Raw genomic sequence first — 17,029 nt, 5'->3', positions numbered from 1 at the left:
AAATCCACCTGTAAGGTACGGTGGCCCATAAGGGACATGGTGTCTGTTTTTCAATATTTTGATATTTCACTTACTGTTATCGTACCATTTTGCAAATTAACACGATTTGTCATACAAATATGTGATAAACTATTTCCATCGCGGTGGAAATATTACCACCCCCCAAAATACGAGAATCTGTACTTTTTTAAGAAAGTGTTATCCCAAATATAACATTTGTTACATATGACAACTTTCTAAATGGCATTGTGTATCCAAAGGTTATTTAAGCCGAATAAACAATTATAAAACTAGTTAATTCGCAAGTATGTAATTAATTAACTCACTCTCATGTTTACTTCAGTCAAACCAGACTCTGAGACTAAAGTAACTTTCGGATGCGTAAATTAATTTATATTTTTAGAAACTAATGCAAACAAATAGGGTACAAAATGCCAAACTGGTTTGGGTACAAAATCACAACATATCACTTTCTGTAATCTGGCCGTTTGGGGGAGTGTCCTGCTTCGGCTTCGGTCAGAATCTCAAAGCTGGGAGCCCATATGAATCTTTTATTTCCTTGCGTTCAAAGTAAATAGAACATACAATTCAGCGTGTCCCTATTTTTTACCGCTTTCGAAAAGATGCGTACACGCCACGGGACCCTGTGTCGTTGCTAAATATGTACCTTAGAAAGGGCCTGTGATATATACTGCATCCAGGAAATCACTAGCTGATCATTCGACATTGTACTTCGTGGATTAAAGTATTCCAAACGGAATACAAAGTTTAAATCAGTCGAAGGATCATGATTGTAAATCAACGCCATAATTGATAGTTTCTGTGGCGAAAATGGTTCGTCCCGGTATGAAAACATGTTGGCCGGATTTTAAAATTCCGATGCATTATGGGGGTAATTTTCAAAATGGCGGCGGCAAGTGCTCGTAAACAAAGTGGATAGTAAATATTGTGTATATTTGCTAAGTTTATCTATTTGGACATGATGGGCTAATTATAACATTGGAGATGGATAGCAAACAGGCAGTCGTTCAGACAATATTGTTGATCGATACATTTCGACCTGAAGGTTTGAGTGACAATGAAAGTTTACAAAAGTTTCGAGCACTTGTCCTGACATCATTTCGTATTTTGTGTAGTCTGCTGTCGTTCCAGGAGTCGAAGTCCGACGCAAAACAGAAACCCAATAAAGAAACCGGATTGAAATGGAGTTTCAAGTTTTTTAATTCACGATCTTACAAGTCATCTGCGAAACAAGTTAATCTAAGGGACTTTAAACTGAGATACTTCGAACAATTTGAAGCTAAACTGAAAGAAACGATTCAAGAGACAGTCGCTGAAAAAGTAGGGACCAAGACAAAAATAACTGCAGCAGAATGTCTACAAAAGGCCTTGACAGAAATAGTGACAGACATTCAGTGGCAGATGCCAGATACAGCATCGCCAATGAAGGGAAGACGGTATTCTAAACAAACTCAACAACAATCTAAAAATCAGAACATCATTTTTTTGTTTTCAGATGTACCAACAAATGCACAACAAATGCGGATGTTTGCTGGCAAACGTGTTTTAGATTCAGACATTTTTCTTGATGCCATAATGCCACCACATCTGTTTGATCAGTTTTGTCATCATGCCAAGTTATCGCTGTACTGGATTGACATTTCATCATTGAACAAACCATGTGTAACTGTAAGTTCCTTGTGTATACATTCTTACTATATCCCTGTGTTATGTGTTTTCAACCACTGAAGAAACATTCGTAATTTCCCCTCAATCACATGAACAACTGTAAAACATCTCCTTTACTTTTACGTACGAAAACATATGACATCCGAAACCCTTTGATGCGACGATAATAGCTAGGAACATGAACTGTGTTCACAGAAACTTTGAATTTATGAATTTAAACAAATCTTTATCTTTCATACTTCACATAACGCCACGTTATTAGAAAACAATGCTCATTTGCATTGGTCATACAACTTGTGCATTCTCACGGCTTTCATGCATGTGAACTATGGCAACTAGGGCTGGCTATCAATATAGTTTTTAGAGATCTATAATCGCTAACTAAATATGAGAGAAGTAACTTCAAGCAAATATGCAAGAAAGTCCTGAAATAAATCAAAATTTTTCATGCCACTGTTGAGTAGTGACACATTTATGCATAGATTACTTTGTGGACATTTGAGGTAAAACAAAATCAGTTTCTTTCCATCTTCGACAATTGACATTTTTGATGATAACAAGTCTTGTTTCGGTTAATCTAAACTTTATTTCATCACAATAGTTTATGTAAGTTATAATTGATGACAACAATTTCATATTGACAATCATTAATATTTCTTCCCATCAACGATAATTCAAATTATCAATCTTTTTAGCCCGTCCTAACTGCACATTGAAGAATATTATTGAATTTGTTTATGCCCCCAGTTTCGGAAACAATTAACCTTCAACATATGCAATTATTGCAAACTATATAACTTGTAAATTAATATGTTTAAGAGTTATAAACCAGAATTTGTCAGAAAACTTATCTGCTTTTGTTTAGAATGAATATATATATACTATATATCAGGGGGAAAAACCTGTTTCATATTTGTATACTGGGCGATAATTCTTATACTACATTTTCAATAAAAAGATCCTATTCTATTGTTCAACGTTCTCATTTTAAATTCTTCAATTGTTCATTGAGTGTATACATGATGTACTTGTGTTGCAGTATAAAAAGCCTGGCTGTCACCAGTACCAAACAGATAGCAACAGTATTGAAATCATCACAAAAAGCTTAAGCCATGTCAAAGGTATAGCACTAACTGTGGATAGCCTTATAAACCTAGGTTCTACCTATGGAAATTCAAAAGCTATGGTAAAGTCGAGGCAAATAAGAGTTTCAGCAGAAGATACACAATCTGGAGAAACTGATTCACAGAAGAAAGAGAGCCCAAAACATGATCAAACAAAGAAGGAACATGTGTCAGTCCACAAGTCACTTGCATCATTCTTCTCATCTTACTCAGTGATACAGGGAATGACAGATAGCCAAAGACAGTGTGAAACAAGCACAGACTCGCACACAGCTTGCCTGCAGCTGACACCTGGTGAGTACACTGAACCATGCTCAGGTGGCTGGTACTAGTGGGAAGTCCACATCAGAATTAGTCACCAGTTCAGGGATTTATCCAGGATTTCAAACTAAGTGCCCCTAGACTGGCTAGAATGGGTATCAAACCTGTGAAGATCCAGGGTAGAATAGGTGTTCAGCAAGCTATGCTTGCCATAAAAGGCCACTATGCTTGTCATAAGAGGCGACTAACAGGATCAGGTGGTCAGGCTCGCTGACTTGGTTGATGCATGTCATTGTATCCCAACTGCGTAGATCGATGCTCATGAGATAAATCACGGGATTGTCTGGTCCAGACTCGATTATTTACAGACCACGTCATATAGCTGGAATATTATGTTAAAGAACCAACAAAGAATGGGGATCAAGTGGTTATGATTGGTGTCTTCGCTACTTGTGTGTCATTGTACCCTCATTGTGTAGCTAGTTGCTCTGCTTTCATTCATCACGTGGTCATTGGTGTGCCTGGTCCAGACTTCATTATTTACTTGCTGACTGTTGGCATGATGCAACATTCACACTGATAGGTTACTGCATTCATTTGTATGGCCATGGCAGGTTTGAGATGCTCTTGATACATCTGAAGGGGCAGTCAGGTAGCCTTGTGGTTAAAGCATTAGCTCGTCTCGCCAAAGACCCGGGTTCGATTCACAACATGGGTACAGTTCTGGGCCCATTTCTGTTGTCCGCCACCATGATATTGCTGGAATATTGCTAAAAACTGTGTAAAACCATACTCACTCACTTATAAATCTAAAACTATGAGGATCAGGTACAAAGGACGGGGCTAATCATGATATACATGATAACCATGATAACAGTTTAGCATGTCTGTTATCATGGTTATTGTGTTTTGGCAGGATGTGATCAAAGTAAGGGGAACTTGCTTGTCAGAGCATTCTACAAACTGCATGACCTGGTTCTTTACCATTGTTATCAATGTTTTTGTGGTTTTAAATTTTCTGTTAAACATAAAACATGTTAAATGGGATTTGAAACCTTGAAATTCGAAGGACTAATCATGCTATTCATGTTACTCCTAGCTAGATAAAGTATCTTTCCTAACAATGCCTAAAGGTTGCATTAAAGCAAACATTACATGACACGTGTATATAAACATGACAATATTACTTGTAGCAGTATCATGAGGGGTACATGTGCTTTTATGCGTCCCGTGTTAGGTTTTATACCACAAGCCGGACTCATAATACCCCATGTATCGAGAGTAATACTGCAACAACAAATTTATCTTACCAACATGTTTTAATCTGTTTTGTAAAAGAATTAAAACAAATTCAATATTGACAGAAAACAGTTGTTCAAGTGAGCTGAGGTTAACATGTGCTATGCAGAGCTCCAGATAACGTTTTGAGCAATTGAGTTTTTACTCGAAGGTTTCTATTTTAATTGGGTTAATACATTTTTCATTGGGTAACCAATAAAATAAATCTAATCTAAAATAAATATCGAAAAAAAGTCGGGAAAAAAAAGAAGGAAAAAAAGTCATTTTGTTGTGTCTAGTAATACTGGTCTTACTGGTTCCATCGTAAGCCTGCACATTCTTTAATTTCAATCTCTTTTCATAAATGCGACACCATCCTCAGCTGCAAAAAAAGTGTTTCACCCTTATTTTCAAAAATATGCCCTAGAATCTTTGCTTTACATCCTGTGATTGTTCCTTTACTGACGCCGATGTGTTGTTGTTGTTTTTTTCGTGAAATATCTTCATCCAAAATAAATTCCACATTTTGATGGGTTTCACATTTGGCTACATTTCCTGCCATGTAAGCAAACAACATATTTTTCTGTGCTTGTGACAGCGTCATATTTGCAATCATCAAAATGAGACAACACTCTTTCGCGTAGCATACTCTGCAGCATTCTGTTCTAAATACAGCTTTGACTCTGAAAGTAAATTCGCTGGTAATTGTGTTTCATAAATTAGCTCCGATTTACACATGCTGTAAACGTTCACTGGGTATTTACACATGCTGTTTTTATACATTTGTGTTTTTCATTGAATGAATATGTTTCTGTACTCAAATTAATTTGGCATAGTTGGATTTTGAATATTTTTGGGGGGTATTTTACGCAAATACGCAGCTTATCTGTAGCTCTGGCAGTGTCAGTTGAAGTGTCATTGACTCAGAAAAAGCTGCAGCTTTTTGCTTGGAAAAAGGGGTTTAAGAGATTTATTCTGCCTCTCAGTAATCTACCTGCAGCCTGTGTTCTTTGTGGCAGGGTATGAGGGATTTATTCTCCTGCTTTGAAATTTATGATAAATTTATTATAAAGTTTAGGAGGTATGATAAAGGGTTTTGTTTGTTTAGTGAACGTAAGTGTAAGCGGAACATGTGCAGACATGAAGCTGATGTTCAGACATTAATCATCATATGATCATATTAATAAAAGGAGTGATGCAATCAGCTGTGAAAAGTTGCATCCCTTGGGCTTGCCAGGAAAATATGATTGTGAGTTCGAATCCTGGTTTACCCCTGTTATGTTTCTAGGTTGGTTAGCAACATTCTTGTGGGTTTCACCAAAGTGGTAAACGTCTGAGACCTGCATCACTTTGGGATTTCCTCCTGCATAAAGCTGACACAACGTGATATAACTGGAATACTGTTAAAAGCGTCATTAAACCTCACTCACTCACTCACTCATGTTCATAAAATAACTTGATGTTTATTCATTAAAAATGAGTACATGTTTATCTTGACATTGTTCTACTTAAGAGCTGCATAGGTCCTTAGTAACCATGACAGTCTCTGTTTGGTATCAGGTGGTAGCGTTGTATGATTACATTGATTTCAAAGCGTGCTGTGGATCACCTTGAGTTCTTACAGACTGACTGATGTGAAATTGCTGTCATATATTATTTACTACCTCTTAGCCGTGTTTATGGGCTTAATACAAATGCTTTGGTTGATGTTCCAGAAGACAGGACGGAGAGTATAATTTTAAAGTTGGAGCCTGTCTCAGAATCAAAGAAAAGGTAAAGTGACACTACAGCAGACATATTGGGAAACAATCTCACTTTTTGCATTTGTACATTCCCCAGGGAGCAGAAAGTTACATTGGAGAGCACACTGATCCATTGACTGGGTAATAATGGTGTTGCGTCTTCTATAAAGACATGTATACTCTCAAATTACCAGCCTTTGCTTTTCATTAGCCAATTTTATTTGTTACATTACTCAGTCTAACAGACCAATAAGAATGCATGTTACAAACAAGCCTCAATTTTGGGTTGGGGACATACACAACTTGGTGGCCAATCCCATTGATTACGATGAGTTGGCAAGAAATTCAACTTTGAACAAGTGACTGACATGCAAAAGAAACATCCTTCCTTATCTGGACGTTTGATTGATTGATGAAATGTTAATGAAAATAGAATCAAGGTCGCGTAATTTCAGATCAAGAGGACCATGGGAAAGGCTCCAGGGCTTAGTGTAGGTTTTCCGAAATTCGAGCCCTGGAGATTTAGAGGATGGCACGCTAATAGTTCTATTTTCTTTGCATATATATTTTTATCCCTTTTGTGACTCTCTAGTGTTTACTCATGATATTTATTTGTAACACTGATACATTATATACTAGGGCTGCAACGAATACACTATGAGGCGAATACGATTTGTATTACGAAAATAGGTTAACACATACGAATATTAATTCACGTTTACAATAAAAGGTCAGCAGTGAATGTATTTATTTGTTATATTCAGTGAAACATTAACAACATAAATTATTTGATATGGATTGTTAATTATTAATACATTATACATTTATATACTGGACTTATCCAGGTACTAGTATCTGCTCAAATGTGACAATGACCAGTGACCACAATACTGTTAAATTAATTATTATGAGACTGTTGTCTTTGAAGAAATCTAGGCATATAACATGTTCTTATGGATATTTTTAGGTACAGGGTATGTAAGTTCAAATCTTGAATACATGTATTCATAGATATTCGATTGGAGTGGCCAGGAATAACGAATTCAATTCATGAATGGATACAGTTCGATTCACCGAATATGCGAGTGAATCGTAACAACCCTAGTATATACTCACAACATATCATTACTGTGTAATATCTTCTTGTTAGCTTTCTAAGCTTAACATGCTAAAGGTTAAACTTCCCTCACAATTATTCAATCACTGTAATGTGTTTCAAAGTCTCATATACTGTAACACTAAACACTTGTAAAACGTTTGAAAAATCCCACATGAATAGATACATATATATATCATGATATTTACAATGTGTATTGTTAGGATAAGTTATGTGTCTATAAATGTCCTGAGTATGTTTCTTGTTTATTAAAGTAATGACCACTGCAGTCCACGGTACACCCAGCCCAGTAATCAGGAGTTTGTCCCACAAGCTCATCAGAAGCTTGTCAAAGTGCATCTCAATAAGGATGAGGAATCACAAACCTGCTTGACTGTTCTGTCAGATGACGTTTCACTTCCAAAAAACCTACAGCTGGCTGTTCACAGCTGCATTCCAAAGTGTATGTATTCTACACACTCAATGGCAGGCTCAGCGGGCTTCTGGACTTCAGTTTGTGGTCAAGGGGAGACAACTTCATCAGAAAATGCGAACAAGGTGTTTCAAGATCTGTTGCAAGGCTTAATGCGAAAGGATAGTGTTTTGGTATGTAGCTTCTTATCAGGAGTTAAAATGAGATGGAATGATTTATGAAGGAAGAAACATTCCATTTTAGACATGATAGAAGTAAGGAAGAGAATTTATGGATGTCAACTTCTTTATTATGAGGAACACAACGTTTCGGAGTATATGCTTACTCCTTCATCATTTCACCTGATGGAGTAAGTATATACTCGGAAATGTTGTGTTCCTGATAATAAAGAAGTTGACATCCATAAATTCTCTTCCTTATGTGTATCACTTCTAAATGCCTTTCAAAGACCTGACAGAAGTAGTTCATTCATAGTTGAGTTAGTCGCTTTATAAGTGCAATAATCTTGGACGCGACGTTAAACCCAATTTCACCTCACCCCACCCATAGTTGAGCTATGTTTAATTAAGAATTGACTTCAGTCTTATTTTGGTGATTGGAGGTTTTAACCTAAAAACCATTGTGCACACTGTAAATTTTAATAGCTGATTTAGGCAAAGTGTAGTGGGTGTGGTCTAATATGTTTTGGTTGATGGAAACAAACACAAGGAAATGGCTTGGTTAGACAATCAAAGCCATGAAATTACTCTCAGTTTATTTGTTAATTCATAAATTTAAGTTAAACATGGTTTTCTAACACTCAGACTCACATCGCAAACAGACTGGAAATTCATGTTATGTTTGATTACATTTTCATCACAGAAGTAATCACAGTCCTTAAATCTTGCATTATCTGCATTAGGTGTTATTCCCCTCTTCAAAGTGGACTATACTCTGCACATTGGCAGTCTAGGCACCATGTCAGTTATCTTAAAGTTGATGTTGTATATGTCTTACCATGATGACAGTTAATGATAGCCCTAACGGTTCATAAACACTGTCTTGCACATATTGCACTACTACTACTACTACAACTACTACTACTTCTACTACCACCACTGTCTTGCACATATTGAACTATCTACTACTACTACTACTACTACCACTACCACTACCACTACTACTACTACCACTGTATTGCACTACTATTACTACTACTACTACTACTACTACTACTACTACTACTACTACAATCACTGTATTGCACTACTATTACTACTACTACTACTACTACTACTACTACTACTACAATCACTGTATTGTACTACTACTACTACTACAATCACTGTTTTGCACTACTATTACTACTACTACTACTACTACTACTACTACAATCACTGTATTGCACTACTATTACTACTACTACTACTACTACTACTACTACTACAATCACTGTATTGCACTACTATTACTACTACTACTACTACTACTACTACAATCACTGTATTGTACTACTACTACTACTACTACTACTACAATCACTGTATTGCACTACTATTACTACTACTACTACTACTACTACTACTACTACTACTACTACTACAATCACTGTATTGCACTACTATTACTACTACTACTACTACTACTACTACTACTACTACTACAATCACTGTATTGGGTACTGTCTCAAGAGAAGGACTGATGGCCATATTGATCAGTTGATAGAGGTGGATAGAGGAGTCAAGAGGAGTTTTAATACTTTCAGATCTCAGATATGAAAATGAAGCATAGTCCCCTTTCAAAGCATATTCTGCATACCGGGGGGTAGTCATTTGGAAATCATGATCCTCAGTAACAGAAACATGTCTCTGATCTTACCAAGGTGCTGACAGTGCAGTCTGGTGACCACGCCTCCCCACACCTGGCTGTGCTAGACACTGTGTCGGCCCACACAGCTGTCCTCACACTGCTGCCCCTGGGGGCGACACTGCAGGTGGAGAAGGCCTGTCTCACACAGGTAGGAGCAGAACACACCCTGGTTGTCAGTGGATTCACTGGACCCCCTTCATTTTGTCAGCTACTCTGTATAGTGTATAGCCGGGTCATAGCTTGTTCTTTCAGTCCTAATAATGAAAACCACTACATATTTTGTTGTAAGTTTTCATGGGGACTCATGAATACCGATGATAGTGTCATGTTACCTTAGGATATTGGGACTTTTATAGATCACATGTATTAGCTTGGGCTGGTATCATGATAATGTGTTACAGGCTTATAAACTATCAAGATCAGGGGTAGAAAAATTCTTCAGCATCCCATTCTTGCTGTAAAAGGCGACCATGCTTGTCATAAGAGGCGACTAACAAGATCGGGTGGTCAGGCTCACTGACTTGGTTGATGCATGTCATTGTATCAAAATTTCGTAGATCGATGCTCATGATGTCAATCATTGGATTGTCTCGACCAGACTTGATTATTTACAGACTGCCATCATATAGCTGGAATATTCCTGAGTGTGGTGTTAAAGAACAAACAGACAAAACAAACTATAAACTATTAATGTTAAGAAATGATAAGAAAAACACTGGCAAATGTGAATTAATTACGTTAACTTCCATATTTAAGATTTGTTATGATTATGTCCTTGACAGTTAATCTATGGTAAATGGAACTATTTTGTGTTTTAGTCTGGGAGGTGTTCTTCGCCGCCTGACGTTGCTCAAACCGAGAGTCGTCTCAGCAACCTGCATTCGGCATTGAAGATGGGTTGTCAGGCTGTGAAGGGGAAGATGTTTCCTAGACGAGCTCTCAACAGTTGCAGAAAGTCAGGTAGTCATGTCTGATATTTAGATCTAGGAAGATAAAGAATGTAAGACAATTGGGTACCCTTTAGGTTATAGCAATGGCTCATCACACTGAAGGCCAGGTTTGGATCCCTGCATGCTCGACCACCTCAGTGGTCTACTGGAGGAAGCGTCTGCCTGTAGAGTGGAATGTCGGTTGTGCGATCCTCAGTCGCATCATGCCATAGACGGTAAAATATGGTACTTGTTGTTTCCCTGACTGGCGTTCGGCATTACAAGTTAAAACAAGGTCTGGTAAACTCAGAGTCAGCATAATGTGTCTGAATGGATATACATGTTTAACCTGAGGCATGGTATCTCAGTAGGATAGCACCATGAAACCAACATTTGTCCAGACTAATACAAGCAGCCACACACATGCATGCTCGTTGCTAAATAAGTGCAATAATCTTGAAAGTAATGTTAAACCCCACCTCACCTCACCTCACCTCACCTCACCTCACCTCACCTCACCTCACCTCACCTCACCTCACCCCACCTCACCCCACCACACACCACCCCACCCCACCCCACCCCAACCCACCCCACATGGGCACAATGTGTGAAGCCCTCACTGAGAAGGGTAGGGTCATACTCTCTACTTTGACCAAAAAAAAATTACATTTATGGAAATTATGAATTCCATTGTGTGAAGAGTAATATTACAATTCCTGTATTCCAGGGGGCCGAACTGCAGCTCTGGCCGGGTGCTACAACCCGCAGGTGATCAACCCCTGGCATCTCCCTGGCACCTCCAGAGGCCTGCCTGCTCTCATCAGTAAACTCAACAGCAGGTGATATTAATAGGCAGCTGACATTCACCATTATCACTGACCTTCGTTTAACCTGTTTCTGAGGCTGTACACCTCTCGTATGTATTTCATATGTATTTCTTGAGCCCCCTTCTGTCAACAGAGCACCTCCAACTTCTAGCTGATTTATGGAGAATAAGATGTTTTTATGTATGGAAATAATAAAAATTAGGATGAATTTTCTGATTACTTTATACATACAGGTAAATGATTTCATATTTGTGTTGGAACTCCTATCTAAGTCAAGAACCAAATATACATCACAATCCAGTCAAGTCTTTGGATGAGGATGCAAAGCAGCAGTGCGTCCAAGGTTTAGGATGTTTATGGTCCAATGAGAATAATTGTCAGAACTATGATCATGTTTATGTTCTAATACTAGTTGGGCGGTCGGGTAGCCTAGTGGTTTAAGCGTCCGATCGTCATGCCGAAGACACGGGTTCGATTCCCGACATGGGTACAATGTACGAAGCCCATTTCTGGTGTACCCTGCCGTGATATTGCTGGAATATTGCTAAAAGCAGCGTAAAACAATACTCACTCACTCACTCTAATAATAGTTGTAGACAGACTATCCATCCTTACATCTGTCTTACATCTTTCTTACAGACTAATGTCTACAACGAAATACTAACTTCTCCAAAGTATTGCTCTGTATGTTTGCTATGATAAAGAAAGAATACTCTTGGGAAAACATGTAAACAATAAAATACTTAGCAGCAATTTGCTTGTCTTGAACTACGGGTGACTTGACTAATATGTGATGCTCCCTTGGACATCAATACAGCGAGGCTTCAGATATGCACTTTACTCTGCATTGACTGTATTACATTGCAGTGCGATCAGATGAAGCTGAGCCCATTGAAAATTAGGATAAGAATTGGTCTTCAGCAACCCATGCTTGTCATAAGAGATGATCGGGTGGTCAGGCTCACGGATTTGGTGGATGCATGTTATTGTACCCCAATTGCAAAGATTGAGGCTCATGACGTTGATCACTGAAGTGTCTAGTCCAGACTTGATCATTTACATGCCATTGCTAGATAAACAGCGTAAAACAACAATCAGTGACATGAAGCTGATGGAAGCCAGAGGTGGGGTGTTTCATGACAGATCAAATATATGTCATTCATCAGAACATATGTGTATGCTAAGTATTGGCATTTTCTCTTCTGGCAGCTATAAAGGAAACTATACATCCATAGTTATTAGTGAAAACACTTCCTCCATGTTTCTGTTTTTAGACTCAAAGACCTTGACTTTTTAACATCGGCTGAGAAAGAGACTCTTAAAGTTCTCCAGAAAATGTACAGGAAAGATAACCAACCACAAGCCTTGATACAGAGATCGCGACCACAGCCAGACACGACGCAGACGGGAACAGGTGCAGATATATATAGTGTTTTTCATGTTCAACAGGGAAATGATGGGGTCTGGTTTGTGAGTTAGGTACAGGAATCTTGCTTTGATGAAGATAAATGTGTGTCTTGTCATACCAGGGGTTTCATTTCCAGGGGTAAGACTTCTCAAGATTACAAATTACATTACAGAGATACATTACTGAATGGTCCCCATGGGGTTCCAGGTAAAAATAGGTCCCCTGCAACCGTTTGATGTCATAAGAGGCGACTGAATGGGTTGATTGACTCGGTGACTTGGTTTTTTGCTTGTCATCGTACGACATGGGGTGTTGCTCATATCCTTCACAGGCTGATCTGGTCCGGAGTCGCCCTCGTATTGCTGCAATATTGGCGTGTGGCATTACATAACATGTTGAATAGTGCATCACAGTTTGACCTGCAGAGTTGTGGACCTTTGTGTGATGTGGTGCCTGGTTGAAAGCTTCCTAAGCAGACAGTTTCTTGTACTGATTGTGTAACCAGTGAAACCAGTTAGTTGTCTTACATAGTTTCACTACTCCCATTGAGATTCCAGTTCAGAATTTGTCCCCAGAACTCCATGTCTGTCGAAAGACGGGCTTCTGAGGATGAACTGAATACCCTGTGTACCCTTGCTGCTTGTCTGACATTGCATCCTTACAACATGGATTGTTGTTCATGCTCTCAGCCACTTATTTGTCTGACCTAGACTCAGTAATTTTAGACTGTTGGAATATTGATGGAACGTTCACTCACTGACCACTGACTGACCTGGCTGTAGTGGAAGTGGGGCTTTGCCCTACATCTTGAAAATACTGGGTGCATAATTTTTATCTGCTGTTCATGGCCGCATGGTGACTGTCAGCTTTCCTTCCAGATAATGAAATACTGATGACCTTAAACACCAAGTCAACTCGTGGTAGACTTTGGACATGTTGGAAATACTGACGGTTCTTACGTCAGAAGACCTGTGAAGATCCAGGATAGAATAGGCCTTCAGCAATCCATGCTTGCCGTAAAAGGCAACTAACGGGATCGGATGGTCAGACTCGCTGACTTGGTTGATGCATGTCATCATATCCCAATTGCGTGGATCGATGCTCATGAAGTCAATCTCTGGATTGTCTGGTTCAGACTCGATTATTTACAGACTACTGTCATATAGCTGGAATATTGCTGAGTGCGGCATTAGCATGCTTTATGGTAGTGTAGTGTCTTATCATGTCCACATACTTGTGACAAGGATGTTGGTGACACAACTGGTGTTTGATGGCAGACCAAGATGATGAGTCGGTGGACAGACCGGAGGGGAAGACGAGGAACTCCAAGCTGAACCGCGGGATGATGATGGTGTGTCGGAGCAAGGCAGCCGTGAAGAAGAACACCAAGCCAGAGGGGGACTCATCTCTGGTGGACAAACAGACCGAGAGACAGCACATTGATGTCACCAATCTGGGTACTGCGGGCATGTTTCTCATCAACTCGGCGAATTCACACAAACCTTAATTATTTGGTCAATAGAGGTGTTAAGCACCATACTTGTTCCTAATTTGTATGGGGGGGCCCAGTCGTCTAAGGCACCGCAATTCACTGTGCAGAGTTGCATCCCTTGGCTACATAGAAACCTATTATTGAGGACTCGAATCCCGGTTCGCCCTGATTATGTTATTAGGTTTGTCAGCACCATACCCATGCTCATGGGTTTCCCCGAAGTGGTAAACGTCTGAGACCTGCATCACTTCGGGCTTTCCTCCCACATTAATCTGACACGCCGTGATATAAATGGAATCCGGTAAAAAGCGGCATTTAAAACCCAACTCACTAATTTGTATGATGTTTTTACCTATCATAGTTTGTATAAACTACCTCCTTTAACTAAAACGCTGAAGAAAAAGAGTCTGTTATTATGCTATCAAACCAATGATTAAAGCAGTAGTCTATCAGGAAATGTCACTAGTTCCATTACTGTTCTGTTGAGTCATTGTAGTTCATGATTTTGCTGTGAGTTCAATCTTGGTACTTGCAGTAGAAGTCCATTCTTGGAGTTACAATGTGATATTTCACCAATAATTGCCATGGTGTGTTGCATAGACCTGCAGACGGAGGAGAGTGTCGGCCAGTACCTGCAGGATCTGTACAGCCGGACCCTGGAGGCGGAGGATGGCCTGGAGGCCTGTGTGCAGATGATGGTCACAGTGGCCGTGCACTTCATGAAGGAGGCACATGCAGATAATCCAGAGGTGAGCCAGTATAGCAGGTACTGTATGTAGGGCAGTACGGCAGACACTGTATACAGGTAGGGCAATATGGCAGACACTATACATGTAGGGCAATAAGGCAGACACTGTACACATGTAGGGCAGTACGGCAGACACTGTATACAGGTAGGGCAATATGGCAGACACTGTATACAGGTAGGGCAATATGGCAGACACTGTATATTGCCCTACATGTAGGGCAATATGGCAGACACTATACATGTAGGGCAATAAGGCAGACACTGTACACATGTAGGGCAATATGTCAGACACTACACATGTAGGGCAATATGGCAGACACTGTACACATGTAGGGCAATATGGCAGACACTGTACACATGTAGGGCAATATGGCAGACACTGTACACATGTAGGGCAATATGGCAGACACTGTACACATGTAGGGCAATATGGCAAGACACTTTACACATGTAGGGCAATATGGCAGACACTATACATGTAGGGCAATAAGGCAGACACTGTACACATGTAGGGCAATATGGCAGACACTGTACACATGTAGGGCAATATGGCAGACACTGTACACATGTAGGGCAATATGGCAGACACTGTACACATGTAGGGCAATATGGCAGACACTGTACACATGTAGGGCAATATGGCAGACACTGTACACATGTAGGGCAATATGGCAAGACACTTTACACATGTAGGGCAATATGGCGGACACTTACACATGTAGGGCAATATGGCGGACACTGTACACATGTAGGGCAATATGGCGGACACTTACACATGTAGGGCAATATGGCGGACACTGTGTACATGTAGGGCACTAGATGAGGTACTGTATGCAGAAGCAAGACAGCAGACACTATGTAGGGCAATACATTAGATAGGGTTATATATCAGATGATGTATGTCGGGGATTATATCAGATATATTGGATACTGTACTCAAGGTAATGTGTCGGACACTGTATGTAGTGTAATATGTCACAATCTGTATGTAGGGCAATACATTAGATATATTGGATACTGTACTCAAGGTAATGTGTCGGACACTGTATGTAGTGTAATATGTCACAATCTGTATGTAGGGCAATACATTAGATATATTGGATACTGTACTCAAGGTAATGTGTCAGACACTGTATGTAGTGTAATATGTCACAATCTGTATGTAGGGCAATACATTAGATATATTGGATACTGTACTCAAGGTAATGTGTCAGACACTGTATGTAGTGTAATATGTCACAATCTGTATGTAGGGCAATACATTAGATATATTGGATACTGTACTCAAGGTAATGTGTCAGACACTGTATGTAGTGTAATATGTCACAATCTGTATGTAGGGCAATACATTAGATATATTGGATACTGTACTCAAGGTAATGTGTCAGACACTGTATGTAGTGTAATATGTCACAATCTGTATGTAGGGCAATACATTAGATATATTGGATACTGTACTCAAGGTAATGTGTCAGACACTGTATGTAGTGTAATATGTCACAATCTGTATGTAGGGCAGTATATCAGATGCTATGCACTTCATAAGGAGACCCAGTGTCCTCGGGTGGAGGTATGACACTATGTCATAGCCTGTACAAATCACAAGGAGGTTGGACATTTCATCAGATGCTGCACGCTTTGTGAGGACACCCAGTCAGATAGGGTGAAGGTAGGGCAGTGTGTCAGATAGGTTACACTTCATTAGACATACAGAAAACTCTGGTTATTATGAACTCAAAATTTACTTTGTCATAACGGTAGTTTGTTATAAGTATGTATACAGCATATATACAGCAAACGGATGGGACCAAAAGATATGTTATCATGGTTATATCCATTAATTCATTATAAGCTTGTTCGTTATAAACGTAGTTCACTGCATGTGAAAATCAAAATTTTAAAACTTATCCTATACATTTTTCTTCCTTCTTTCAATCCTAAGTGGAAATGTTCCTTGACAAAGGTTTCCAGCTTCTTAAAAAACAATTCATGCAGATACACCCAGCATTACCATGGTTACCTTCCCAGAAATCTGGGTCATGCCTACTTTTCTTGCCAATTGACATGTGCTGAACACGTGGTTTCCCCAGAAGTTAGAAGTTGATGGATGATGATTTATGGATACCGGTACCAACTTCTTTATTTAATAAATGA

The 17,029-nt window shown here is 39.3% G+C and overlaps 1 protein-coding gene across 1 annotated transcript in view; it reads left to right on the top strand.

Moving 5' to 3' along the window:
- The first annotated feature begins 903 nt into the window (after window positions 1-903).
- The window catches only part of LOC139454457 (treslin-like), a 29,668-nt gene continuing 13,542 nt past the window's right edge, over window positions 904-17,029 (top strand). Inside the window, exons 1-10 of the mRNA XM_071236214.1 lie at window positions 904-1,689; window positions 2,729-3,107; window positions 6,068-6,125; window positions 7,466-7,796; window positions 9,485-9,619; window positions 10,290-10,431; window positions 11,128-11,239; window positions 12,502-12,641; window positions 13,913-14,092; window positions 14,728-14,876. Of these exons, the coding sequence (XP_071092315.1) occupies window positions 1,006-1,689; window positions 2,729-3,107; window positions 6,068-6,125; window positions 7,466-7,796; window positions 9,485-9,619; window positions 10,290-10,431; window positions 11,128-11,239; window positions 12,502-12,641; window positions 13,913-14,092; window positions 14,728-14,876 (2,310 nt within the window). The 5' untranslated portion in view covers window positions 904-1,005. The remainder of the gene's footprint in view (window positions 1,690-2,728; window positions 3,108-6,067; window positions 6,126-7,465; window positions 7,797-9,484; window positions 9,620-10,289; window positions 10,432-11,127; window positions 11,240-12,501; window positions 12,642-13,912; window positions 14,093-14,727; window positions 14,877-17,029) is intronic.

Source organism: Haliotis cracherodii, unplaced genomic scaffold (assembly GCF_022045235.1).
Source record: "Haliotis cracherodii isolate W230 unplaced genomic scaffold, xgHalCrac1.p SCAF_1, whole genome shotgun sequence".
Lineage (NCBI taxonomy): Eukaryota > Metazoa > Mollusca > Gastropoda > Lepetellida > Haliotidae > Haliotis > Haliotis cracherodii.
The sequence above is the reverse complement of the archived record's forward strand: the minus strand, read 5'-3'. Positions and strand labels throughout refer to the sequence as shown.